We start from the raw sequence: 27299 nt of genomic DNA on the forward strand, positions 1-27299 counted from the left end.
AAGACCAGCCTGGCCAACATGGTGAAACCCTGTCTCTACTAAAAGTACAAAAATTAGCTGGGCGTGGTGGCAGGTGCCTGTAGTCCCAGCTACTTGGGATGCTCAGGCAGGAGACTCGCTTGAACCCAGGAGGTGGAGGTTGCAGTGAGCCAAGATTGCACCACTGCACTCCAGCCTGGGTGACAAAGCAAGACTCTGTCTCAAAACCAGGCATGGTGCCTCATGCCTGTAATCCCAGCACTTTGGGAGGCCAAGGTGGGTGGGTCACTTGAGGTCAGGAGTTCGAGACCAGCCTGACCAACATGGTGAAACCCCGTCTCTACTAAAAAAATTAGCTTGGCATGGTGGCACGCACCTGTAATCCCAGCTACTTGGGAGGCTGAGGCAGGAGAATCACTTGAACCTGGGAGAAGGAGGTTGCAGTGAGCCAAGATTGCGCCACCACACTCTGGCCTTGGCAACAAGAGCAAAACTCCATCTCAAAAAAAAAAGAAAAGCTGGCATGGGAACGATTACAGTATTTTCAAATTGGGTCTAGTGGACTCTTACCGTAAAAGCTCACAAAACGAACATGCTCAACATCACATTTTCTGCATTGTCAACCTAAGGAAGAACATCTCGATCCATTCATAGATTTCCACTTGAGAAAAATCAGTATCTAAATTAAATATGGACTTACTATATTGTAGTGGGATGGGGAACAAGAACAACTGTAACACTCATTTTATGTGTTTGCCATAATATTTGAAACAAAAGCTGCCTTACAGTTTAGGTGTTTATTGCTTAAATACATTTGGGCATTTTAATAAAAGTCTAGAATGCTGATATTCATAAACTTGGAAGGCGTAATTATCTTAATCTAGGGCTTCCCACTGTTTTCAGAAAACCATTGCTGTCTGTAAATGCATGGTAACTTAATGTAATAGGATCAGAACAGTCCTGCAATTATTATTATTACTATTTTTTTTTTGGAGACAGAGTCTTGATCTGTCGCCCAGACTGGAGTGCAGTTGCATAATCTTGGTTTACTGCAACCTCTGCCTCCCAGGTTCAAGCAAATTCTCCTGCCTCAGCCTCACCAGTAGCTGGGACTACAGGTGTGTGCCACCACGCCCAGCTACATTTTGTATTTTTAGTGGGAGACGGGGTTTCACCATTTTGATCAGGCTGGTCTTGAACTCCTGACCTCAGGGGATCTGCCCGCCTCAGCCTCCCAAAGTGCTGGGATTACAGACGTGAGCCACTGTGCCCAGCCTAAAAAAAACTTTTTTCACATTGTTTAACACAACGTTTTGCAAGCTTGTTTGACCACAGAACCTTTTATTACCTCTTATACGACTATGAATATCTTATAGAACATGTTTTAGATAATTGTGGCTTAGCATGATGGTTCATGCCTGTAATCCCAGCACTCTTAGGTGGGCAGAATGCTTGATTGAGCCCAGGAGTTTGAGACCAGCCTGGGCAATATAGTGAAACCCCATTACTATAAATAATAATTTTAAAAAATTAGCCGGGCATGGTGGTGTGGGCCTGTGCTTCCCGCTACTCGGGAGGCTGAGGTGGGATAATTGTATGAACCCTGGAGAGCAGTGGTGCCATCGAAGCTCACTGCAGCCTTGACCTCCTGGGCTCAGGTGATCCCCCACCTTACCCTCTTGAGAAGCTGGGACTACAGGTGCCACCACCAAGCCCGGCTAATATTTTGTGTTTTTAGTAGAGTCAGGGTTTCACCATGTTGGCCAGGCTGGCCTCGAACTCCTGGGCTCCAGCGATCTCCCTCCTCGGCTTCACAAAGTGCTGGGAATACAGGCATGAGCAAGTGCACCTGACTGATAAAAGTAAATTGAGTTCTCTAGGGGAGGTTTTGCTTTTCTTTTTGTTTAATTGTATATTATTCTACAGAGATTTGATTTTGGTATTTTACTTTTTAAGGTCTACATGAATATTAACTTGTAATGCTCATCTAATATGTTACGTATTTGTATTTGCAGCCTCAAACTCCGATCTCTTCGAGTTAACGTAGGACAGCTGCTGGCTATGATTGTGCCTGATCTTGATCTTCAGCAAGTGAATTACGATGTTGATGTAGTTGATGAGATTTTAGGACAAGTTGTTGAACAAATGAGTGAAATCAGTAGTACTTAAAGTATATATTATGTAAGATAAGAAGATATTTGCTCAATTCTTTTGGTTGTACAGCTTTTAAAATATAAGTATGTTTGTTTTATAGATATGATAGGCAACAGACTGAAAACCATAATCTTTACTGTATTCTATGCATTCAAATGTGGTCACAGATATTGTGGACACATTATCAGATGTTTTGAAATACCTGTGAATTGTTGGCATTGAGCAGCTGAAGCTAACTCATGACTGTGTTTGGAATGTAAATATTTGTAATTAAGCCTGCACATATTTTTTTATTGCCCTAGAGTACTGAAGTGTTTTTCACCAAGAGCTTTTCAGGTTGCCCCTAAGCTTTGTGCAATTTTTTCTGGTTCCCCAAAGTGTATTTTTCTCTAAGTCGAGGGCTATGCCATAATACAAATGGAAATGTTACCTTTGATTTTCTTATAAAGGAGTTTATTAAATAGGATTTTTAAATAATGTAGTAACACTCCTGATACAACTCTGGTTATAAGTGAATTGAGCATTAATGTTTCTTTTGTATAAATTCCTATCCTGAAATATTTTATTCATGAAAATAAGGTAAGCAAAAACCAACTCCATTTTGCCAGGATTTTCTTGTGCTGAGATTGCCAATCACGGTTGAACACAAAGTGTTTTTATCGAACAAAGAAACAGTCTTTAACAGAAAAAAGGTATTGAAATATTAAATGGCCACCAAGTTTACTTTGAAGCCCATTTTTGGCTGTTTAGTCAGCATGAAGTGGGCATGATAATTTTTTAATATTTCTTTTTGTGAAATTTCCTGTACAGCCTTTTGTAGGATTACTACAGGTTAATGTGAGTTGAGGAAGAGTCTTTCTCGAACAATACTACATACCTTTTATTATATTACAAACCTAAGTGTTTTATATCCTGGAGTCAAGGAACAAATTTCCTTAAGATTATAGTATTACATGCCATAAAATACTATGCTTTATTGGTCCCATGTTTTGTGCAATTTTAAAGAGATGGCTTTCTATTAAGTATAAACTATGTATATATAAGAACCATATTTTCCACAACTAAAATGTGCATTATTTTTTCCAAAGTTTTATCATTGCTATTTATTTTTACCTTTGTTTTTGAACATTCAATCTGTTCATTTTGTATGTACGCTTAATACATGTCTGTCATATACAATATTGAATTTTTACTGTATAGTAATTCTGGAAAGAGCAAATAAATGAAGATTGTTTTTATTTGCCTGATAAAGTAATTGAAAGTGTATTTTTGGTATGAAGCTGGTTTTCTGTCACAATTGTAATTTCCCAAATTTTAAAATATCTTGTAATAAAATAAAAATATATGATGGCTAACTGTTCAGATACTACTTTTAAAGAATTAATATTAACCTTAAATTATTTTAAAGCTAAAAATGTATTCATTAGACCCTCAACTGGAGCTCATTTTAACTACTTTATTTGCACGTTATTTTTTCAAGACTGTTAACATTAAGACTGAGGCTGAGCTCCTCTTTCCTCAGAGTATGTGTATTCTGTTTTCAAAAGCCTTTTCTCAGCCCGGCGCGGTGACTCACGCCTGTAATCCCAGCGCTTTGGGAGGCTGAGGCGGGCGGATCACCTGAGGTTGGGAGTTCGAGACCAGCCTGACTAACATGGAGAAATCCCGTCTCTGCTAAAAATACAAAAATTAGCTGGGCATGGTGGCACATGCTTGTAATCCCAGCTACTCAGGAGGCTGAGGCAGGAGAATCACTTGAACCCGGGAGGTGGAGGTTGCAGTGAGCCAAGATCGCACCATTGCACTCCAGCCTGGGCAACAAAATCGAAACTCCGTCTTTAAAAAAAAAAAAAAAAAAGACTTTTCATTGTGTAAGTCATTTACTCTAGAGAAACCTTGCCTAAATAATAGCAGCTATGTTAATCATGTGTAAGTTTTGTGAATATCTAACTCATGCAGTGGTTCTTTTTGGAATTTGCTATTTTTCCCTTCCTTTTGGCCAGCTTCTGTGTGTATTCTTGCAAAAATACTTCCTGTGGCTATCTGGCTTGATGGGAAAATTAATCATGGCATTAGTAAGAGAAACTTGCTTGCTAAATTGATTCTTCGGAAGCACTTAGATATTTTTTGCTCTTTATGAAGATATTGAAGTATTGCCAAGATATGAGACTTCAAAAATGTGGCTAACAGTTTCAGACAGAACAACGGTTGTTTAACGGAACAGTGTGGGCTTTCGTGATGTATGTACCTTTCTCTTTTGTTGCGTGTGGGCGACAGTATTGCTTCAACTAACGTTTATTACTTTAAAACACAAAAGGTAGGAGGAAGTAAGCCAAAACAGTCCACGGTCTTCAAACAGGACCTAGGGTGGCAAGAGCAGTGAAGGCTGAGTGAGCACACAGAGCAGGAGGGCATGGCATGTCCCTGTGTGCTTCCTTTGGGCCTCAGATTCTTCATGTGGCAGGTCCAGTTGATCATGCTGCCTGTGATCTCAGACGCTTGATTCTTGCTGTCACATAGACCTCTTAAGCTTGGGTCTCATACGTCATTGAGAAATCATTTAAGCTCTCACCTCCGGCTGCATAGTAGAATCACTTGGGGAGTGTTTTAAACTCCCAAAGTCAGGCTGCACTTCACATTAATTAAGTCAGTGTCCTTGGGGTTAGACCCAGATAACTATTTTTCAGGGTCTCCCGGGTTAATTCCAGTGTACCGTCAGAGCCGAGCACCGTTGATCTGTGTCTTCTGTTGAGTATTTATTTATAAATGTTGAACTTGAGTGGTTCATGAAACAAACGGGATCAGCATATCCACTTTTTCACTGGGGCAAGCAGGGAGAGGGAGGGGAAGCAGAGCGGTGCCCCTGTTAGAGATGTAAATGAACAGTGAAAAGACTTTCTCCACGGCCTCTAAAGGTAACCACTATTGGCTTTTTTTTTTTTTTTTTTTTTTTTTTTTTGAGACGGAGTCTTGCTCTGTCGCCCAGGCTGGAGTGCAGTGGCTGGATCTCAGCTCACTGCAAGCTCCGCCTCCCGGGTTTACGCCATTCTCCTGCCTCAGCCTCCCGAGTAGCTGGGACTACAGGCGCTGCCACCTCGCCCGGCTAGTTTTTGTATTTTTTAGTAGAGACGGGGTTTCACTGTGTTCACCAGGGTGGTCTCGAACTCCTGACCTCGTGATCCGCCCGTCTCGGCCTCCCAAAGTGCTGGGATTACAGGCTTGAGCCACCGTGCCCGGCCCACTATTGGCTTTTGTGTGCATATACATGCACACATTCATGTGTATGTATTTTATTTACATTAAACTGCATATATTTGTATCGAAATTTACACAACGGGATTATACCATGTAATTGATAACTAAACATTTCCATACCATTCTTTCAAAAAGCTTAAGTAACATTTCATCACAGGAATATGCTCCTAATAGTTACTTTTCGTTAGAAAGAATATACTGGCCGGGCATGGTGGCTCACACCTGTAATCCCAACACTTTGGGAGGCCGAGGTGAGTGGATCACGAGGTCAGGAGATCGAGACCATCCTGGCCAACATGGTGAAACCCCGTCTCTACTAAAAATACAAAAATTAGCCGGGTGTGGTGGCACACACCTGTAATCCCAGCTACTTGGGAGGCTGAGGCAGGAGAATCACTTAAACCCAGGAGGCAGAGGTTGCAGTGAGCCGAGATTGCACCATTGCACTCCAGACTGGCGACAGCGAGACTCCATCTCAAAAAAAAAAAGAACATATTGTGAAAATTAATACATACCACACATGATTTTCTGATTACATCCAGAGTGTAAATTGTTAACAGTGAATGTAATAGGTCAAAGAATGTATGCCATGTACATTTAAATAAATGTTGCCATCCAAAAATGGTTGCAGGAATTTATACGTAGGACGAGTAATAAATACGACTTTTCCTCAAAATCTCTCAAACTTAATTTATATGTGAAAATATGACAGCTGACATTTGTCTCAGTCCTTATATTGGCCATTATAATTTTCTGTGTTCTATACATGTTCTTTGCCTATTCTTTTCTACTGGGTTCTTCTTGCTGTAAAGAAGCTGAAAGCTTGCCTTAATTTGGCCACACATCACCCAAAACTACCCAGACACTACCCATTTCTTCCTATTTCAGAAAATTCACAGTAGGTTGTCTTTTTCTTTTTATTATTATTTTTTATTTATTTATTTTTTTGAGACAGGGTTTCATTTTGTTGCCCAGGCTAGAGTGCAGTGGTGTGATCATGGCTAACTGCAGCCTCAACCTCCGAGGCCCAAATGCTTCTCCTGCCTCAGCCTCCCGAGTAGCTGGCACTAGAGGCGTGCACCACCATGCCCACCTAATTTTTCTGTTTTTTGTAGAAACAGTTTCACCATGTTGCCCAGACTGGTCTCAAGCTCCTGGACTCAAGCAATCCACCCTTCTGGGCCTCCCAAAGTGTGATTACAGGCATTTGAGCCACCGCACCTGACTGGTTAAGTCCTATTTTCTGCAGTGTCTCATAAACAGGGACTCACTGAAGTGGCTTGAAAATTTAAATAGAATCCTGTCTTTGCATATTTGTCTGTTGAATGTTGGTCACCGCTCATAAAGTGAATGCTATTAATACCTGATTGGTGTAGAGGAAAAAATAAATGTGTTGCTTTTTAGAATTGTTTCTTGATCACAGAGTTAACTTTCATATACTAGCCTGTAGGAAGAAAGTCTGGTTAGGAGTTAAGAAACCTTTTAGAGCCACAATTTCTTAGAGAGTCATCAGGACTCAATATCTTGGTAACAAGACAGAATAAATTTAAATTTGAATATAAAGGATTTTTACCCCAACCTGGCTAACAATATTTAGGTTATGTATGTGCTTGATATGTGAATATCTAGAATTTGGCTGTAGTTTTGTTTTTTTTTTGTGGGTTTTTTTTTTTTTTTTTTTTTTTCTTGGAGACAAGGTATCACTCTTGCCCAGGCTGGAGTGCAGTGGCATGATCACAGTTCACTGCAGCCTCAACCTCTCAGGCTCAAGTGATCCTCCCACCTCAGCCCTTACGAGTAGCAGGAACTACAGGCACATGCCACTGCACCCAGCTAATTTTTGAATATTTTGTAGAGACGGTTTGCCATGTTGCCCAGGCTGCTGCAACTTCTAGCCTGAAGCAATCTGCCTGCCTTGGCCTCCCAAAATGCTGGGATTACAGGCATGAGCCACCATGCCCAGCTGGCTGTATTTTCATAATAAAATGTAATGGTGTTTTATATTCACAAAAGACTCAAGTCTTCCAAATCTCCCATGGGGTTCCTTTTGGAAGTGAGGCCCTTGGTTTGTACTGTGATCTGAACCAAGACTCAAGGTAATTTGAGTATATAATTTTTTTTTCTAGGCAATTTCCCTTGTTTTGTGACTCCCTTGGTGGGAATCTCTCTCAAAATGTGATATTCATGGAGGCAATTGAGGTACCAGCAAGCTTGTCCAACCCACCTTGCTTGGTTGTTTTGTTTTAGGTTTTTTTTTTTTCCCCCACGCTGGTCTCAAGAAATTCTGGGCTCAAGGGATCTGCTCACTGTGGCCTCCCAAAGTGTTGCGATTACAAGTGTGAACCACTGCTTCCGGCCTTAAAAAATACATATTTTTGAGACAGGCTCTTGCTTTGTCATCCAGGCTGGAGTAGCAGTGGCGCGATCACGGCTCATTACAGTCGTAACCTCCCGGGCTCAGGTGATCCTCCCACCTCAGCCTCCTGAGTAGCCAGGACCACAGGCAGACGCCACTATGCCCAGCTAATTGTTGTATTTTTTTGTAGAGACAGATTGTTGCCTTCTTGCCCAGGCTGGTCTCAAACTCCTGGGCTCAAGCGATGCACTCCCCCACCTCTTAATCTCTTAAAGTGCGGGGATTATGGGAATGAACCCTAATTTATGGTTTTGTTTTTTTTTGTTGTTGTTTTTCTATACTCTGTATACTCCAGGGTATTTCAGATGTAAGGTGATTTCAACACATCTAATAAATTTCCTGATCTAGACTTGGTGACAGCCATTTCTCCAAGAGCTCTGCTTTGTTTTGTGGGAAATGCTATTTGAAGACCATAATCTAGGCACAGATGTAGTCATTGTTTTTAGTTAGGCCATTTCTTTTTCTTTTTTTTCTTCTTTTTTGCTTTTTTTTTTTTTTTTTTTTTTTTAGACAAGGTCTTGCTCTGTTGTCCAGGTTGGAGTACAATGGCATAATCATAGCTCACTACAGCCTCAAACTCCTGGGCTCAAGTGCTCCACCTTCCTCAGCCTCCCAAGTACCTGGGACTATAGGTGCGTCCCACCGTGCCTGGCTGATTTTTTTTTTTTTTTTTTCTAGATACGGGGTCTTGCTGCATTGCTCATGCTGGTCTTGAACTCCTGGGCTGCTTCAGCCTCCCAAAGTGTTGGTATTACAGGCATAAGCCACTGTGCCTGGCCTAGTTTGGGCATTTCTAGGCCTTTTTAGTGGACTGAACTAAAAGAGACTATAGTCTCTTTTGCTGAAAATCTTGGTTCCTAACCACATAATTATTTGCTCTTCCCAATGTATACATAAATACGCATATATGTAACAATACCAGTATTTTCTAGCCATAGTATGACTGGAGGTAAATTTTCTTTGGGGTAGTATAAAATTTCTGTGTTTGCCAGTCACTTGAAATAGTAACTCCTTGTGTGCATCACAATGTTTCTTCATCCATGTTGCTGCCTGCGTCAGTCAGTGTAGAGTTCTCCAGAAAAACAGAGCCAATATAATAGATGCAAGAGATTGATCAGGAGGAGTGGCTTAAGTGGTTATGGAGGCTGAGAGGTCCCATGATCTGCTGTCTGCAAGATGGAGACCCGAGAAAGCCAGTGGTATAACAGTCCCACTCCTAAGCCCTGAGAACCAGGGACACCAATGGCGTTAAGTCCTGGAGTCGAAAGGCCTGAGAACCAGGAGCTCTGACATCTGACGGTGGAAGATGGATGTCCCCAACTCAAGAAGAGACAGAATTCACCCTTCCTCCACTTTTTGTTCTTTTCAGACTCAACAGGTTAGATGATGCCCCAGATACTGCCCAGGTTGGTGAGGGCAGATCTGGACTCCGTCTACTGATTCAAATGCTAAAGTCTTCCAGAAACACCCTCATAGTCAGAAATAATGTTGACCACCTGTCGGGTATGTCTTAGCCCGGGCAAACTGACACGTAAAATTAACTATCACAGTCAGTATTTCTTTTGGATTACTGAGTAGAATGCTGTGGTATGAATATGGCACAGTCTGATTACCTTTTCTCCTGTGAGTGGACATTTGGTATCTTTCCAGTTTGGGGCTGTTATGAATAATGATTCTTGTATGAGTTTGCTTTTGTTTTCCTGATACATATGCCAGGGAGTGGAATTGCTGAGTCATGGGGTAGGCATATCAATAACTTTATTAGACACTGCTGAACAGTTTTCTAAAGTATTTACATCAGTTTATACTTCTACCAGTAGTGTGCCAGAGGTCCTGTTGTTGCCATTCTCCTGTAGTGATTTCTATTATTTCTCCTATTTTTCTTTTTTTCTTTTTTGAGACTGAGTCTGTTTCTATCACCCAGACTGGAGTGCAGTGGCATGATCTTGGCTCACTGCAACCTCCGCCTCGTGGGTTCAAGTGATTCTAGTGCCTCAGCCTCCCGAGAAGCTGGGATTACAGGCGCCGCCACCATGCCTGGCTATGATTATTGTTATTATTATTATTATTTTGAGATGGAGTTCTGCTCTTGTCGCCCAGGCTGGAGTGCAATGGCACAATCTCGGCTCACTGCAATGTCCGCCTCCCAGGTTCAAACGATTCTCTGGCCTCAGCCTCCTGAGTAGCTGGGATTACAGGCGCCTGCCACCGCGCCCGACCTGTTTGTTGCATTTTTCGTAGAGATGGGGTTTCGCCATTTTGGCCAGGCTGGTCTCGAATTCCTGACCTCAAGTGATCTGCCCACTTCAGTCTCCCAGAGTACTGGAATTACAGGTGTGAGCCACCATGCCTGGCTTCTCCCTATTTTTCTTATTCTGATATATCCTCAACATTTTTTTCCAACCCTTTACTGAACTTTTTATTTCTGTTATCAAAACTTTTTTTTTTTTTTTTTTTTTTTTTGAGACAGAGTCTCACTCTGTCGCCCAGGCTGGAGAGCAGAGATGCGATCTCAGCTCATTGCAACCTCCGCCTCCTGGCTTCCAGTGATTCTCTTGCCTCAGCCTCCCGAGTAGCTGGAATTACAGGCACACACTACCACTCTGGATAGTTTTTGTATTTTTAGTAGAGAAGGGGTTTTGCCATGTTGGCCAGGTTGGTCTGGAACACCTAGCCTCAAGCAGTCTGCCTGCTTTGGCCTCCCAAAGTGTTGGGATTACAGATGTGAGCCACCATGCCTGGCTCAGATTTTGATTTTAGAATGTTCACACTTACAAATGGAAATTAAAGTGTGTTGAGAAGTTTTTTTTGAAGCTGAGTTAAGAGTTAGTGCTTTTATATCAATTTTCATTATTAAAAAGTTCTCAGGAACCAAATAACATTGGTCCCCTTAAATGGAGGCAGTTCTGCCCAAAATGGATGCTTGGGGCCCAAACTGAAGGCCAGTGGTTGTTGAGGAATCTAGTTAGAATTGCGTTATAGGAATTCCTTTCTTTCCTTTTCTTTTTTTTTTTTTTTTTTTTTTTGAGATGGAGTCTAGCTCTGTCACCCAGGCTGGAGCGCAGGGGCACCATCTTGGCTCACTGCAAGCTCTGCCTCCCGGGTTCACGCCATTCTCCTGCCTCAGCCTCCCCAGTAGCTGGGACTACAGGTGCCCGCCACCACTCCCGGCTAATTTTTTGTATTTTCAGTAGAGACAGGGTTTCACCGTGTTAGCCAGGATGGTCTTTATCTGCTGACCTCGTGATCCGCCTGCCTCGGCCTAAAGTGCTGGGATTACAGGCGTGAGCCATCATGCCCGGCAGGAATTCTCTAGTCCAACATTTGTGGTGCAAACTTTGAGGTTTTGAGCAAATAACTTCTTTCTTTCTTTTTTTTTTTTTTGAGAAAATATTTGAGATAGCCCAGGGCCTCTCTCTGGAGCCGCATCCCCTGCCCGTGTTGGCTTATCAAGTTGGCACTGAAGTTGGATCTCTAAAATGTTCGCCAAGAAAGCCAACTCCTTCGTGTACTTTTAGTACTTAAAGCATGTGTTTTTATCTTTTAAATCCACAGTTCAGCGTCGTGACACTTCAAGAGGTGGGCAGATTATTCATTTGTGAATGAATAGCATTTATGAGAAATTTGGAGAAATTTGATGTTGGAGAGACACCAAGAATCCCGAGCTTTCCAAAACAGACTGAGGTTTATGAAAATGCAAGCTCCTGGAGCTGGGGCCTCTGCTGGATGTTCGGAATCATGGGGCTGGTAGGGCCAGGAGTCTGTACTTTCATAACAGCCAAATTATCTAAAGTATATAGTCATTCCCAGTCCAAAATCTGTAAATTCTGGAGAGAAAAATCTAAAAACTGCATATTTGGATTATGTTATTCTAGCTTCCTGTAGAAATCAGGCTTCAAGGAGCATACAGCCATTCTTATCAACATGAGACACTGATTTTTAGGCAATCTCTGTACCTTTCATAAAGCTGGCTAAAAGCATCAGCCAGTATTTACATAAGAATCCATGTCTGTTGGCCGGGCGCGGTGGCTCAAGCCTGTAATCCCAGCACTTTGGGAGGCCGAGACGGGCGGATCACGAGGTCAGGAGATCGAGACCATCCTGGCTAACACGGTGAAACCCCGTCTCTACTAAAAAATACAAAAAACTAGCCGGGCGAGGTGGCGGGTGCCTGTAGTCCCAACTACTCGGGAGGCTGAGGCAGGAGAATGGCGTAAACCCGGGAGGCGGAGCTTGCAGTGAGCTGAGATCTGGCCACTGCACTCCAGCCTGGGCGACAGAGCGAGACTCCGTCTCAAAAAAAAAAAAAAAAAAAAAAGAATCCATATCTGTTCTTTTTTTCCAAAAATCCTAGAGCATTGGTTCCTCAGATAAACCTGTGTGTTTCTTTTATCCAGGAAAAGCAGCGCATCCAGGGGTACTTGTTTCCTGGCCTTCTGCGAAGTCCACAAGTAAATTAGGTCTCATCTGAAAATGTCCCATTTCAAAGGCCTGCGGTATCTGTGCCTACCGATCAATTTACTGCCTCACTTTAAAATGTGAGTCTGTTCTTAGAAAGGGTTTATACTATAATAATAAAATAGCATCTACTATAATAATAAAATGTAAACAACCTTGCGCTAGGTACTGAACAATTTCATAGCTTTGAACCCTCCCAAATGTTCTAGAAGCCAATATAGAAACCCAGAGATCTCAGTTTTTGTTTGCAGAAGGGGCAAGAGAACCGGTCGTGTTCGCCCTCCATAGGGTCGGTCTAACACATAGCCCAGGCTCTGTAAACGTTTGCTAAAAGAACGAATCAACAAGGAATAAGTAATGGATAATAATAATAAATAATAATGAATCCATTCTTCCTGCAGTCGTGGGTCTGGCGGGAATAAGTTCCGGCCCGGATTCCGACCCCAGGGCCAGAGGGGGACTTGCCTCCAGGCCTAGGAGGGGGCGGGGCTTCCCTGGGGGTACCGCCCACGTCGGGCGGGACCTGAGGGGCGCTTGAGGGGCGGGGCGTCCATGAGGTCCCACCCATGCGGGGGGCGGGGCCTGCGGCGCGCGGGAAGCGGCGCGCGCTGCGCGGGAGGTGACGGCGCCCCTGACCGTCCGGGTCCCTGCAGGTACCGCTTCCCGGGGCTGGCCCGGGCGGCTCCGCGGCTCTTTTGGTCGGGTCGATCTGGGGCCAGAGGCCCTCGCCTAGGGCGGGCCCCTGGGGCCTGGGATAGTTCCGGAGGGCGCGCGTTCGGGCGGCGAGGCCCCGTCCACCCCCGGCCCCGCGCGGCCTCCTCCCGGCGGCCTCCGTCCCAGCTTCCCGGGCCCAGCGCCAGGTCCCTGGGAAAGGCGGAGTTCTGCTCTCGCCCCGCCGCCCCGGTCCCCTACCCCGTTTGCCCCCCTCTTCCGGGAGGCCCCTCCCGGGGCGGGCCCCTACCTGGGCTCTCAGGGCGCGCCCCTAGACCCTACTAAGCGGGGACAGGCAGTGCAGATGGCCGGGGCCCCTAGGTAGCCTCCACCTGGATGTTTGGTTTTGCTTTTCTGGACGTAGCGGCGTATCATAAACTTGTGGATGTCAGGACCCAGCGAAGCATTTTAGGTGGAGCTAGCAAGATGTTCTTGTCAGATGGCAACATTAACATCCTTTCCCAATGCAGTGTGCATTTTAAATGGCTCCTGCCCTATTCAGCGCTCAGTAACCCTTCGCTGCTGCTAACACTGTTGTTTAATCCATCACCAGCATTTTGCAGCTTTCCTCTGTCTTGAAGTAGAACGGTGCCGGAGAAACGTTTTGCCCCTTCAAGACTCAGGAGGATGAAAGTCATCACTTGTGAAATAGCCTGGCACAACAAGGAGCCCGTGTACAGCCTGGACTTCCAGCATGGGGCGGCCGGGAGGATCCACAGACTGGCGTCTGCGGGCGTGGACACCGCTGTCAGGGTAAACTGGGGCAGAGATAGCCATCTGGGAACACTGCTTGAAGCAATAGTTTTCATTCTTTTATTTAAAACCAATGTCGGCTGGGCGCGGTGGCTCACGCCTGCAATCCCAGTGCTTTGGGAGGCTGAGGTAAGAGGATCACTTAAGTCCAGGAGTTCGAGATCAGCCTAGGCAACATAGCCAGAAATGAAAAAGTAGCAGGATGTGGCGGTGTGCAGCTGTAGGCCCAACTACTTGGGAGGTTGAGGTGAGAGGATCGCTTGAGTCTTGGAGTTTGAAGCGAGCAACGATCATTCCACTGCACTCCAGCCTGGGTGAGAGAGCCAGACCCTTCTCTTAAGTAAATGAATGAATAAATGAACATATGTCAACAAATCCAAACTACTTTGTCATCTAGCCCAGAACGCTAAATTTCCAGGGCCTGCGGTGAAAAATGAAAGCAAAAGACAGCTGCTTTTTTTTTTGAGATGGAGTCTTGCTCTGTTGCCCAGGCCGGGGTGCAGTGGTGCAATCTCGACTTACTGCAACCTCTGCCTCCCAGGTTCAAGCTATTCTCCTGCCTCAGCCTCCCAAGTAACTGGGACTACAGCCACTCATCACCACACCCGGCTAATTTTTTTATGAAGTAGAGATGGGGTTTCACCATGTTGGCCAGGCTGGGCTCGAACTCCTGACCTCAGGTGATCCACCCACTTTGGCCTCCCAAAGTGCTGGGATTACAGGCCTGAGCCACCATGCCCGGCTCTGCTTTCTTATTTGATTCATTTTCCCTAGATTATTGTAACTGGACGTTCATTGTTTTGGGATTCTGATCCTGGTTCCTATTGGGTAACAAGTTGCTCTAGAAAGAAGGTGGAGGGGAACAGTAGACATTTATGTTTTAGATAGGGATTTCTTTCCGAAAATAAGCATAGTTTTTTTTTTTTTTTTTTTTTTTGAGACAGGGTCTTACTGTGTCGCCCAGGCTGGAGTGCAGTGGCCTGATCGGCTCACTGCAGCCCTGACCTCCAGGGCTCAAGTGATCCTCCCACCTCAGCCTCCCGGGTAACTGGAACTACAGGCATGTGCTATCACACTTGGCTAATTTTTTAAAATTTCTGTAGAGACCAGGTCTCACTATGTTTCCAGGCTGGTCTTGAACTCCTGGCCTCAAGTGATTTACCCACCTTGGCCTCCTAAACTGCTAGGATTACAGTTCTGAGCCACCACACCCAGCCCATAATATTGTTTTAATACAAACAGTACAATATGTGCCCATTCTATGTTTTTCAAATGAATGTTTTGGTATCGACAGATCTGGAAGGTAGAAAAGGGACCAGATGGAAAAGCCATCGTGGAATTTTTGTCCAATCTTGCTCGTCATACCAAAGCCGTCAATGTCGTGCGTTTTTCTCCAACTGGGGAAATTTTAGCATCAGGAGGAGATGGTGAGTATTGCTGTTCTTCAGAGATTCTTTAGGAACCAGATAGATACCTGTGTGTCTCGTGTCAGATAGTGAGATTTGAGCTGAATATGCTTTTTTAGGGGGGATGGGATAGAGTGTCGCTCTTATTCCCCAGGCTGGAGTGCAGTGGCGCAATCTCAACTCACTGCAACCTCCGCCTCCCGGGTTCCGGTGATTCTCCTGCCTCAGCCTCCCGAGTAGCTGGGATTACAGGTGCCTGCCAGCTAATTTTTTTTTTTTTTTGTATTTTTAGTAGAGATGGGGTTTCATCATGTTGGCCAGGCTGATCTCGAACTCCTGACCTCAGGTGATCCACCTGCCTCGGCCTCCCAAATTGCTGGGATTACAGGCATGAGCCACCGTGCCTGGCCTGGATATGCTTTTTATTTCAGATATGGCCGACCTTCTCAATCTGTCATTTCGGTAGTTCAGTAAAATAATGTTCTAGGGAGTGCGGTAGAGTCGGAGAGGGAGGACAGCAAGATGACACCGGGAACACCTGTTTGAAAACAGCTGCTTTCCTGCTAGCTCCCACTGGGCTGTTCCGAGACAAGATGGAGAGGCACTTACCTTTCCATCACATCCCAAGCAAGGCGGCGGCTGTTCTGGTTTTGTTTGATTGTTTGTTTAATATCTATGGTGATCAGAGTCAGTTCATTGTCTCTGTATAATTAATTAATTGGCTTTAGGACTGTGTTATTAATTAATTGGCTTTGGGAGTTTTTTTTTTTAACCAGTCATCTTTTATTTGGGTTTTTATTTTTTATTTTTATTTTTTTATTTTTATTTATTTATTTTTTTTGAGACGGAGTCTCGCTCTGTCGCCCAGGCTGGAGTGCAGTGGCCAGATCTCAGCTCACTGCAAGCTCCGCCCCCCGGGTTTACGCCATTCTCCCGCCTCAGCCTCCCGAGTAGCTGGGACTACAGGCGCCCACCACCTCGCCCGGCTAGTTTTTTGTATTTTTTAGTAGAGACGGGGTTTCACCGTATTAGCCAGGATGGTCTCGATCTCCTGACCTCGTGATCCGCCCGTCTCGGCCTCCCAAAGTGCTGGGATTACAGGCTTGAGCCACCGCGCCCGGCTATTTTTTATTTTATTTTTTTGAGAGAGTCTCACTCTGTCACCCAGGATAGAGTGCAGTGCCACGATCTTGGCTTACTGAAACCTCCGCCTCCCGGGTTCAAGCGATTCTCCTGCCTCAGCCTCCCAAGTAGCTGGGATTACAGGCGCCTGCCACCACCCCCGGCTAATTTTTGTATTTTTAGTAGAGATGGGGTTTTGCCATGCCGGCCAGGCTGGTCTTGAACTCCTGAGCTCAGGCAATCTGCCTGCCTTGGCTTCCCAAAGTGTTAGGATTACAGGCGTGAGCCACCGTGCCTGGGCTATTTGGGCATGAATTCTAAAGTGGGATATGAAAGAATCCAGCAATGGCCAAGTTCCTCATGGAGGGGTGCCATGCTCAGAAGCGCAGCATGCCCTCCCACTGGCCCCTCTTCAGTGGGCTCTGAGTAGCTGCTCATGTTTGATCTCCCTGTAAGAAAAGTAGTAGCTGAAAAGCACATAAGCTGCCAGCACTGTGGAAAGCCCCGCGATGCTCCCTTTCCTCACAGTGACATACTTGTTGCAATACCCATAGTAACCTCTGAAATGCTCCAGCAGTGCCCGTCGGGGTAAGATCCCACATCAGTACCCAGCTTGGCAGCTCCTCTGGTCTGACATCCATGCGTTTTCTCCCATTCCCTGCTGTGCCTGATGCTGCTCTGGAGTCCTGGTGTCTGCAGTGCCAGGCTGCTGGAGGGTGCTGGGGAGGGAGCATCCCGGGAGTGTCGTTAATGAATGGCCTTGTGATTTGTGCTTACTTGTTTGTGGGAATAGATTGATTCTTGTTTTCTGCCTGTGCTTAAATGGGATAAAACTATATAGAAAAAGTAAACCAGGCTGGGCGCAGTCGCTCACACTTGTTGTAATCCCAGCACTTTGGGAGACCGAGGCAGGTGGATCATTGGGGTCAGGAGTTCGAGACCAGCCTGGCCAATATAGTGAGACCTTGTCTGTACTAAAAATACAAAAATTAGCTGGGCATGGTGGTGCACTCCTATAATCCTAGCTACCTGGGAGGCTGAGGCGGAGAATCGCTGGAACCTGGGAGGTGGAGGTTGCACTGAGCCAAGATAGGATCATTGCACTCCAGCCTGGGCAACAGAATGAGACTCTGTCTCAAAAAAAAACAAAAAGTAAACCTTCCTTTTTACCATACTTTAAAACAATCTAGAAACTATTACAAAATAAAACAGAAATTTAAAGTTTTATTTTTGCAGAAGGAGGAAAAGAGACCTGGTTGAGTTCAGTGCCATGATGCCCACAGCGCATGACAGGGTGTGTGTGTATGTGTGTGTGCGCATGCGCACGCACGCTGATTTGTAGAGGGAAAGGTGGGGAGCAGGAGCGTCACCTAGGGGTGGCTGCCTGCTGTCTGCCCTGAGGTTGCACATGGCAGTCCCCATTTTCCAAAGTGCCTTGGCCTTGGAGGCCCAGAAACCTGCTGTTGTCAGCACGCAGAGAGTGCTCATCCATCAGGGCTAATGGCGTCTTAACCAAGCTCCCAGACTAATGTGTGCAATCAGGATTACAGTTAACTTAGTATGGGAATACAGGCTGGGTGCGGTGGTTCACGCCTCTAATCCCAGCACTTTGGGGGGCTGAGGTAGGCAGATCACCTGAGGTCAGAAGTTCGAGACCAGCCTGACCAACATGGAGAAACCTCGTCTCTACTAAAAATACAAAATTAGCTGGGTGTGGTGGTACATGCCTGTAGTCCCAGCTATTCAGGAGGCTGAGACAGGAGAATCGCTTGAACCTGGAAGGTGAAGGTGGCAGTGAGCTGAGATTGTGCCATTGCACTCCAGCCTGGGCAACAAGCGTGAAACTCCATCTCAAAAAGGAAAAAAAAAAGAATGGGAATGCGCATGTCCTCACAACCTCATTCATTCACTCTCCTGCTGTGCACATTTCTAAAGGAAGCCAAGGGATGGTCAGAAGGTTACGTGGTAATCGTGGAGTCAGAATGTGGGGAGTCATCGGACTCAGACAATGGGTGACCTCAGGCTAAAGTACCTGATATGTCTATAATGATATTAATAGCTGACACTTCCATGGGGCTTACTATCTGCCAGCCATTGTGTTGTAAGTGTGTTATACACATTGACCAATTTAATCCTCAGAACAGCCTGTGAGGTAGATACATTGTTTTCCCCATTTTTGAGACAGGGTCTTGCTGTGTCACTCAGGCTAGAGTGCAGTGGCAAGATCAGGACTCACTGCAGCCTCTACCTCCCGGACTCAAGTGGTCCTCCCAGCTCAGCCTCCTGTGTAGTGGGACCACAGGTGTGTGCCGCCACACCTGGCTAATGTTTTTGTTTTTTAGTAGAGACAAGGTCTTGCTGTCTTGCCCAGGCTGGTCTTGAGCTCCTGGGCTAAAACAACCCTTCCGTCTCAGCCTCCCAAAGTGCTGGCATTACAGGCATGAGCCACCCCACCCTGCCTATTATCCCCATTTACAGGTGAGGAAACAGACATCAAGATGCTAAGTGACTTGCTGAAGGTTTCTCAGCAGGAACATTTGCCAACCCCTGCACTAGGGGTTCTTTACTGTTTTGTTTTTCTGTTCAGCTATTTATAGATTATGCCTTCAGTTTTGTTAACGTAGCCAGTGTCGTTTTGCAGTGGCATATTGCTGGCCTAGGGACCCTTCTGTTGAAGGTGATTTTGTATAGCTCTGATCTATTATGAATTTGATTTTGGAGTTTCCGCTGAGAAGGCAAACCTGCTTTCCCTGTTGAAATGCTTGGAAGTAAATCATTGTGGCCATAGTGTCCACTGAACAACATAAATGTTGTTTTAATACCCTGAACATCCTGATGTGCGGCTCATTTTTTTTGTGTTTTTAGTAGAGACAGTTATCCAGGATGGTCCCGGGAGGCGGAGGTTGCAGTGAGCCAAGATCGCGCCACTGCACTCCAGCCTGGGCGACAGAGCGAGACTCCGTCTCAAAAATAAATACATAAATAAATAAAAATCCTGATGTGAAGGAGTGTGGGTGAAGCGTGGATCACTGTAATTGAATCGCCCCGCAGATGCCGTCATCCTGTTGTGGAAGGTGAATGATAACAAGGAGCCGGAGCAGATCGCTTTTCAGGATGAGGACGAGGCCCAGCTGAACAAGGAGAACTGGACAGTTGTGAAGACTCTGCGGTAACTTGGGAGGGACCCTGGCAGTGATCTCTCTTTAGGCCAAGTGCATTAAATGGAATATACATTTTGACTTTTTTTTAGTGTGTTTTTTTTGAGATAGGGTCTCATTGTCACCCAGGCTGGAGTGCTGTACTGTGATCACAGTACCCTGCAGCCTTGACTTCCCAGGCTCAAGTGATCCTCTCACCTCCCAAATAGCTGGGACTACAGGCACATGCCACCACACCCTGCTAATTTTTACATATTTTGTAGAGACGGGGTCTCACTATGTTGCCGAGGCTGGTCTAATTTAGAAGTTTTATTTATGTGAAACAGTCCTAAGACAATAGTTTTAAAGGATGAAAGCATAATTAAAATGGATTTTCTTAGTTTCTCCTATGAATTTTTCTCAGTAAAAAGGATTCAATTTTAAAGATACAGCTATCTTTTTTTTTTTTTTTTTTTTTTTTTAAGATGGAGTTTCGCTCTTGTTGCTCAGGCTGGTCTCAAACTCCTGACCTCAGGTGATCCACCCACCTCACCCTCCCAAACTGCTGGGATTACAGGCGTGAGCCACCGCACCTGGCGAGATACAGTGATCCTTGAAAGTAGTTTTTTATAGCTAATATAGTGCCAGTGGAAATTTTGGAATCTCATTTTATGCATGGTTCTGGAGCTTGCCCTTATATTTTTGATAACTTGTCCTTTTTTGAGTTAATAATTGCTTCTTGTTTTGTTTTGTTTTGTTTTTTAGATGGAGTCTCACTCTGTCGTGTGGGCTGGAGTGCAGTGGCATGATCTCGGCTCACTGCAGTCTCCACCTCCTGGTTTCAGGGGATTCTCCTGCCTTAGCCCCCAAGTAGCAGGGACTACTACGGGTGTGTGCCACCATGCCTGGCTTTTTTTTTGGCTAATTTTTTTTTTTTTTTGAGACAGAGTCTCACTCTGTCGCCAGGCTGGAGTGTAGTGGCACAATCTCAGCTCACTGCAATCTCCGCCTCCGAGGTTCAAGTGATTCCCCTGCCTCAGCCTCCCGAGTAGCTGTGTCTACAGGTGTGCACCACCACACCCGGCTAATTTTTTGTATTTTAGTAGAGATGGGGTTTCACCGTGTTGGCCAGGATGGTCTTGATCTCCTGACCTCGTGATCTGCCTGCCTCGGGCTCCCAAAGTGCTGGGATTACAGGCGTGAGCCACCACACCTGGCTGATTTTTGTATTTGGAGTAGAGATGGGGTTTTACCGTGTTAGCCAGGCTGTCCCTGAACTGACTACAGGCAGTCTGCCTACCTCGGCCTCCCAAAGTGCTGGGATTACAGTTGTAAGCTGCTATACCTGGGGAGTAATTGCTTTTTTCCTCTTTGTTTTTGGATTCTAGGGGCCACTTAGAAGATGTGTATGATATTTGCTGGGCAACTGACGGGAATTTAATGGCTTCTGCCTCTGTGGATAACACAGCCATCATATGGGATGTCAATAAAGGTAAATGATATGTTTTTGTTATTAGCAGGAAGAAATATTCTAAGCGTCTATAAAAGCCTAAAAGCCTAACTTGCTTTAACTTTTTTTTTTTTTTTTTTTTTTTTGAGGCAGGGTCTCGCTTTGCCGCCCAGGCTGGAGTGCAGTGGTATGATCTTGGTTCACTGCAGCCTCCACTTACTAGGTTCAAGCGATCCTCCTGCCTCAGTCTCCCAAGTAGCTGGGACTACAGGCACGTACCACCACACCCAGCTAATTTTTGTATTTTTAGTAGAGACAGAGTTTCATCATGTTGGCCAGGCTGGTCTCAAACTCCTAACCTCAGGTGATCTGCCTGCGTCAGCCTCCCAAAGTGCTGGGATTACAGGCATGACCCACTGCCCCTAGGCCTAACTTGCCTTAACTTTATTTTTTATTTTTATTTTTTTGGAAACAGAGTTTTGCTCTTGTTGTCTAGGCTGGAGTGCAGTGGTACAATCTTGGCTCACTGAAACCTCCACCTCCTGGGTTCAAGTAATTCTCCTGCCTCAGCATCCCGAGTAGCTGGGACTACAGGTGTCTGTCCCCAGGCCCGGCTAATTTTTGTATCATTAATAGAGATGGGGTTTCACCATTGGCCAGTCTGGTCTCGATCTCCTGACCTCAGGTGATCTACCTGCCTTGGCCTCCCAAAGTGATGGGATTATAGGCATGAGCCACCACACCCGGCCTACTTGCTTTAACTTTAAAAGCAACACAAAAAATTGTTTTAGGGAACTAGAGTAGGTGGTTGGCTCAACAGGATAGGGTTTAGTACCATATGCCATGGATTGTCAGAGGGTAAGAGGCTTAGTAGTGGTGCTGCAAGTTACTGATACTGGGGCCAGGCAAATCCCACATGGTGGGGCCAGCAGATTAGATGACAGGCCCGAGCCCTGCCTTTATGGAGGTTAGGATCTTGGGAAGATGAACAAGTCACTTGTAATTTATAGGGCATTGCATGCTAGTTGATGGGGTAGGTTTCCATTTTAGAAGATCAAGGAAAGCCAAGGACATTCTGTTCTCTAGTTGGGGAGACAGTGGACATGTGAAAAGTTATAGTGGTGTAAAAATAGCTGTGAAATGCCAAAAGCAAGTAGTGGCTAACTCCTAACCATTTTTATCTCCCGCCATCCTTTACTCAAACTTTGTTGTCTCCCAAACCTCTTCCTGCCAATTCTACAACTCAAGTACCTGGGTAGGGCAGTTGTTATTGGCTGCCCCTGCAGCAGTGTGTCAGCCCAGTTCTCATTCAGTCTATAAAAATTGTTGCTCTTTTTAGTTCCATGCTGTCCAGCCAAGCCATCCTCCATCCTCCATTCTGTCTTGTTTCAGGTTTTTTTTTTTTTTTTTTTTGAGATGGAGTCTCCCTTAGTCGCCCAGGCTGGAGTGCAGTGGTACGATCTCCGCTCACTGCAACCTCTGCCTCCCAGGTTCAACAATTCTCCTGCCTCAGCCCTCAAAGTAGCTGGGATTACAGGCACCCCCCCCCCCAACCCCAGCTAATTTTTGTATTTTTGGTAGAAATGGGGTTTCCCCATGTTGGCCAGACTGGTCTCGAACTCCTGACTTCAAGTGATCTGCCTGCATCAGCCTCCCAAAGTGCTGGGATTACAGGCATGAGCCAGGATTTTAGGTTTTACCATAAGTGTGATGGGTTGTTACTGAAACTCACCAAAAACCTCAAAAAAAAAGAATGACTTGTCAGGCACAGTGGCTCACGCCTATAATCCCAGCACTTTGGGAGGACTGCTGAAGCCTAGGAGTTAAGACCAGCATGGGCAACATGGCAAAAACCTCTCTGTACCAAAAAAAAAAATGCAAAAATTAGCTAGATGTGGTAGTACATGCCTATAGTCCCGGCTACTAGGGCTGCTGAGTCTCTTGAGCCTGGGAAGTTGAGGCTGCTGTGAACTCTGATGGCGCCACTGCACTCCAGCCTGAGCAACAGAACCAGACCCTGTTTCAAAAAAAAACAAAAGAAAAACAGAAAGGAATGGCCAAGACTTCATAACTCCCTTGTCTTTTTATGCAGGCAATCTCTGTGTGCTCAATATTTTCCTCAAAGTCCCTTTTTCAGCCCTGTTCACATTGTCTGCTCTGGGCCCTCCTCATCTCTCTCTTGGTCTACTTTGTCACCTCCTAACTAGCAACCCTCTTTGTCATCTTCTAAACCTGTCTCACCTTTAAAATGCAGGTGACTCCTCAGCTCGAATACCCACAGCCTTTTCCTTACACACAAGGTCTCTGGAACACTTCTCTTTTCCTCCTTATCTTCTGTTCTTGGCCCTCCTGTGTGCCCATTAACAGTTCTCAGCTGCCTCTCACTGCTCCATATTCTCTTCACTAAGCTGTCTTAACCCGGGGATTCCCTGACGATACCTTCTTCCACCCTTCATCTGCTTCATCCCGCCTGACCTGGGGAGCTGAACTTAGATCTTCTCAGACCCTCTGCCCTGTGCTGTCAGCTCCCCTCCCCGGGTCCACGTGTGTGATGCTTGCCTGTTGATGGGTCCGGCTGATTTGTGAGCTCCCTGAGGGTGGGGACTGCATGAAGTCATCTCTGTGGCCCCAGAGCCTGACACAGGATTTAGTATGGAGTCTCTCACTTACTGCCTGCTGAGTGATGCATGGTAAAGGGAATAATATTTAAGTCATAGTTTATACCATTTGGGCTCAAATAGGTTTTGATAATACTATTTCGGTGTGTGTGTTTTTTTGTAGGACAAAAGATATCAATTTTTAATGAACATAAAAGTTATGTCCAAGGAGTAACCTGGGACCCTTTGGGTCAATATGTTGCTACTCTGAGCTGTGACAGGTAAATTCAGCTTTAGCATTTACTTGGAATTTCTTTGTATTTACTTGTAATTTTCTGAAGAGAGGTATTTATTGCCACTTAACCAAGATTTATCATAGTCTAGCTTTGATTCTTTTGTTCTTGTTTTCATACTCATTCTTACAACATAATCAGAAATTGGAAATTAATTAGGACAAGTGCCTTCCATGAAGTTTGTACTTAGTAAATCTTTTTTTTTTTTTTTTTGTTTAAGACAGAGTCTCACTCTGTCACCCAGGCAGGTGTTGTGGCACAATCTCATAATCTCAACTCACTGCAACCTCTGCCTCCTGGTTTCAAGCGATTCTCCTGTCTCAGCTTCCCTAGTAGCTGGGATTATAGGCACATGCCACCATGCCCAGTTAATTTTTGTATTTTTAGTAGAGACAGGGTTTCACCATGTTGGTCAGGCTGTTCTCAAACTCCTAACCTCAAATGATCTGCCTGCCTTTGCCAATGTGCTGGGATTATAGGCATGAGCCATCACACCCGGCCCTGAACTTAGTAAATCTTTATTATTATTACTATTTTTTTTTTTTTTCTGAGAGAGAGGCTCACTATGTCACCAGGCTGGAGTGCAGTGGCGCAATCACAGCTCATTGTAGCCTTGACCTCCTGGGCTCAAGCAATCCTCGTAATTCAGCCCCCCAAGTAACTGGGACTACAGGTGTGTACCACCACAGCCGGCTAATTTTTATATTTTTTGTAAAGATGAGATTTTGCCATGTTGCCGAGGCTGTTCCTGAACTGTTGAGCTCAAGCCATCTGTCTGCCTTGGCCACCCAAAGTGCTAAGATTACAGGTGTGCTACAGTGATTTTTATTTTTATTTTTTAATTGTTTTTTGACACAGAGTATCACTCTGTCCCTCAGGCTGGAGAGCAGGGGTGCGATCTCGGCTCACTGTAACCTCCACCTCCCAGATTCAAGCGATTCTCCTGCCTCAGCCTCCCTGAGTAGCTGGGATTACAAGTGTGTGCCACCATGCCTGGCTAATTTTTGTATTTTTAGTAGACAGAGTTTCACCATATTGACCATGATGGTCTCCAACTCCTGACCTCAGGTGACCTGCCCGCTTCGGCCTCCCAAAGTGCTGGGATTACAGGCGTGAGCCACCTCGCCAAGCCCAGTGATTTTAATGACTCCATTTAAATCGATATAAAAAATAAACTATTTTTGTCCTTTCTGAAAAGAAGTCTTGTTGCTGTGTTTACTGGCATAATTGCATTTAATTGTATTTTTGGAATAAATATTTTTAAAAAATGAGGAGTGCCTCCTATATTACTTAATAGTCCTTTTGAATATTTAACTACTTTTAATTAAAACAAATTGAATATAAGATGGCCTTGGAATAAAAGTGGTAGGGAGGAGTTAGTGTTTATTTTTTATAGAATTTCCTGCTGTATTCTAAATACCATTTATTTTCTGATAAGTGTGTTTTATTCAGACAGTCATCAGTAAAACAATCTGATTAGCTAGTGGGAGTAATGTGACTTACCAAAAATTTTTTTTTTTTTTTTGAGACAGAGTCTTGCTCTGCTGCTCAGGCTGGAGTGCAGTGGCATGATCTTGGCTCACTGCAACCTCTGCCTCCTGGGTTCAAGTGATTCTCCTGCCTCAGCCTCCCAAGTAGCAGGGATTACAGGCGCCCGCCACCACACCCAGCTACTTTTTTGTATTTTTGGTAGAGATGGGGTTTCACCATATTGGCCAGGCTGGTCTCAAACTCCTGACCTCAAGTGATCCACCCGCCTCCGCCTCCCAAAGTGTAGGGATTACAGGCGTGAGCCGCTGCGCCCAGCCTGTAATATCCTTTAGGTTGTTAATGCTTGCTTCCTTCTTAATTACCCAGTTGTGAATATCATTCATAAAAGCTTTTGCAGACTAAAAGTTGTTGAGGTGGTAATAGGCTGTTGGTAATAAGTTGTTTCTGTGTGAAGCATAATTCATTTACTAGAAGTGGTAAATCAGACATGTTCTTTCTTCAGGGTGCTGCGAGTGTACAGTATGCAGAAGAAGCGTGTGGCTTTTAATGTTTCAAAGATGCTGTCTGGAATAGGTGCTGAAGGAGAGGTATAAAATATTTTGCTATTCTTTTTCAGCAGTGCTTTAACTGAGACTTAGGAAGTCGTGAGCTCCTCCCATACCCTTGCGGCCAAATCACTGGCCTCAAGGAGCTGATTCCTGAACTACAGTAAGGTTTCCTTTTGGACAGTCAAGGCTCCGTTACTGTGGTGGGCTAGTCTGTTAGGAAATGGGGACATCTGGAGACCAGGGGAGAGCCACTGATGGAGGATAGGACAGTGGTTTTCCACCCTGGCTGCACCGTTGAATCACCTGGGAAGAATTACAAATATGGGTGCTGGCCGGGTGCGGTGGCTCATGACTGGAATCCCAGCACTTTGGGAGACTGAGGCGGGTGGATCACTTGAGGTCAGGAGTTTGAGACCAACCTGGCCAATATGGCCAAACCCCATCTCAATGAATTACAAAAATTAGCCAGATATGGTGGTGCAGGCCTGTGATCCCAGCTACTAGGGAGGCCGAGGCAGGAGAATCACTTGAACCTAGGAGGTGGAGGTCTCAGCAGTGAGCTGAGATCATGCTACTGCACTCTGGCCTGGGCGACAGAGCGAGACTCTATTTCAAAAATAAAATGAAATAAGGCTGGGCATGATGGCCCACGCCTATAATCCCAGCACTTTGGGAGGCTGAGGCGGGCAGATCACCTGAGGTCAGGAGTTTGGGACCAGCCTGGCCAACATGGTGAAACCCCTTCTCTACAAAAAATATAAAATTAGCCGGGCGCATGCCTGTAATGCCAGCTACCCAGGAGGCTGAGGCAGGATAATTGCTTGAACCTGGGAGGTAGAGGTTGCAGTGAGCTGAGATCGCGCCATTGCACTCCAGCCTGGGTGACAAGAGCGAAACTCAGTCTCAAAATAAATAAATAAAAATAAAAATATGGATGCCATGGGCCCAGCCTGAATGGCGTGATTCTCTTGGCTGGAGCTAAGCAGGGCCTCCGTGATTCTCAGGTGTAGCAAGGGCTGGTCACTACTGATCTGGGAAGATCCCTACATGAGGCAACAGAAGATAGGCAGGTCGAGCGTTGGATCTGTCTGGCAGCAGGCAGTTTACTGTCTTGGCAGGTAGGTAGAGAGCTTTGCTAGCAGACAGCGGAAACCCAGCCAAAACACTGGTATTTAGGAATAGGAAGGATTTTGACTTTGAAAGAATTGGCAAATGAAAATAAGACCCTATTTCTGAAGGAATCAAGGCTACTGAGGCATGCAGCGAGGTGCAGGGGAGCAAGCTGGTTACTGGCTCCACACGGGGACAAGGTGCAAATGCACCCAAGGAACCAGGGTAAGGCAGTGTGAGCTGGGCACTGACAGGCACTGAGAGGTCACACCTGTGAAGTAAGAATAGTAATACTGGCCGGGCACGGTGGCTCACGCCTGTAATCCCAGCACTTTGGGAGGCAGAGGTGGGCGGATCACCTGAGGTCAGGAGTTCGAGACTAGCCTGGCTGACATGGTGAAACCCTGTCTCTACTAAAA

General features: G+C 45.4%; 2 protein-coding genes across 4 annotated transcripts in view; both read left to right on the forward strand.

The window, feature by feature from the left end:
• The window catches only part of MORC3 (MORC family CW-type zinc finger 3), a 56423-nt gene extending 52929 nt beyond the window's left edge, over positions 1-3494 (forward strand). The window contains exon 17 of the mRNA XM_010385250.2: positions 1995-3494. Coding sequence (XP_010383552.1) covers positions 1995-2148 — 154 coding nt within the window. The 3' untranslated portion in view covers positions 2149-3494. The remainder of the gene's footprint in view (positions 1-1994) is intronic.
• An 8749-nt stretch (positions 3495-12243) lies between these two features.
• Positions 12244-27299, forward strand: part of CHAF1B (chromatin assembly factor 1 subunit B) — a 30832-nt gene continuing 15776 nt past the window's right edge. For 2 of the 3 annotated variants that reach the window (XM_010385152.2, XM_030914508.1), the window contains exons 1-7: positions 12842-12915; positions 13527-13726; positions 15021-15153; positions 19306-19423; positions 20780-20883; positions 23623-23719; positions 25725-25809. In XM_010385152.2, the coding sequence (XP_010383454.1) occupies positions 13601-13726; positions 15021-15153; positions 19306-19423; positions 20780-20883; positions 23623-23719; positions 25725-25809 (663 nt within the window). In that variant the 5' untranslated portion in view covers positions 12842-12915; positions 13527-13600. Of the gene's footprint in view, positions 12343-12841; positions 12916-13526; positions 13727-15020; positions 15154-19305; positions 19424-20779; positions 20884-23622; positions 23720-25724; positions 25810-27299 lie in introns of those variants that run through there. The other variant, XM_030914507.1, reaches the window with a different exon arrangement.

The sequence above is a fragment of the Rhinopithecus roxellana genome, chromosome 13, assembly GCF_007565055.1.
Source record: "Rhinopithecus roxellana isolate Shanxi Qingling chromosome 13, ASM756505v1, whole genome shotgun sequence".
Lineage (NCBI taxonomy): Eukaryota > Metazoa > Chordata > Mammalia > Primates > Cercopithecidae > Rhinopithecus > Rhinopithecus roxellana.